Raw genomic sequence first — 1,102 nt, 5'->3', positions numbered from 1 at the left:
AAGAGTTCAAATATTCACAATCGCAAAGGCTACAGAAAGGACCTTTCCACTTGCAACCTTAGAACTCTTTTGGACACCAGAAGTAACAGTGTTGTTATGCTGAACTGGCTAACCAGAATTTTTATCTCACTGTTACAGGTGCATGCAGAAAGTGCTGGGTAACTTCCTTCATTATTCTAGGGAAATAATGGAAGAAAATTGCTCTAGGCATTTGCTGTAAAGGAAGAGGTTACTTTGCAGCAAAAGACATAAAAAGGAAGAGCTTCTGTTGCTTTAAAGCACCACAGTGAAGGAGATCTTTTAGAAAATAACAAAGCTTGTCAAGATCCACTTTTTTCCCCAAGAAACTCTAACACGAAGGATTCTTTGCAAACTATTTATCAACCTTTCAGATTGCACTTCCTTGGGAAACTATGGGAAAATAAATCTGTTGTAATGACAAAGCACAGACATTGCTTATATCCTTGAAAATGCAAAATAATTTATGCTCAAATCCATCACCCAAAGCCCAAATTGTTTACCTATTTATGGAGCTATTCTTAATCTTGCTTTTACTAATTTATTTTCTTCTTTTCCCTCTAGAGATTACATCGTGCTCTGAACAGTTCATTTATTGAGGACAAACGTCAGCCTAAGACAAAACGAGTAGAAAAGAGGTAGGAAGTTTCACATGTCTTAAAACACAAACTACAAAAATTACTTTGAAATTAAATACGTTGTGTCTGGATATCTTATTGATCTAACACAGCCCAAAGATAATAGAACCAAAAAAAAGGAAACAAGATAGAAGTGACAAGGGAGGAAGGCAGAAATTAATTGTTTCCAATTGAAATCTAGAAATTTTGTTCTTTCATGATTTTGCATACAGCTAATAAAAGCACACCCATTCTGAAGACAAGCTTTGCAGTTTTTTAAGTCTGTTGTTCTAGTCTTTAGGTAATTACTCACATACTAAAGCACTGGCAGATAACTAGGGCCCTGTGAGATAGCTTCACAGTGAATGAGAGAACAGGTAGTATATATGTTAGAAAATTTTTCAGCTTTCTTATTTTTTAGAATGAGAAATAACAAAGCTGAGAAGAGGAAAATGCAGTCATTTCAG

General features: G+C 35.0%; 1 protein-coding gene across 1 annotated transcript in view; it reads left to right on the top strand.

The window, feature by feature from the left end:
• The window catches only part of GRIN3A (glutamate receptor, ionotropic, N-methyl-D-aspartate 3A), a gene marked incomplete at its 5' end in the record, with an annotated part of 43,040 nt that overhangs the window by 38,171 nt on the left and 3,767 nt on the right, over positions 1-1,102 (top strand). Inside the window, one exon of the mRNA XM_010292618.1 lies at positions 583-656. Within this exon, the coding sequence (XP_010290920.1) occupies positions 583-656 (74 nt within the window). The remainder of the gene's footprint in view (positions 1-582; positions 657-1,102) is intronic.

The sequence above is a fragment of the Phaethon lepturus genome, unplaced genomic scaffold (assembly GCF_000687285.1).
Source record: "Phaethon lepturus isolate BGI_N335 unplaced genomic scaffold, ASM68728v1 scaffold11928, whole genome shotgun sequence".
Classification (NCBI taxonomy): domain Eukaryota; kingdom Metazoa; phylum Chordata; class Aves; order Phaethontiformes; family Phaethontidae; genus Phaethon; species Phaethon lepturus.
The sequence above is the reverse complement of the archived record's forward strand: the minus strand, read 5'-3'. Positions and strand labels throughout refer to the sequence as shown.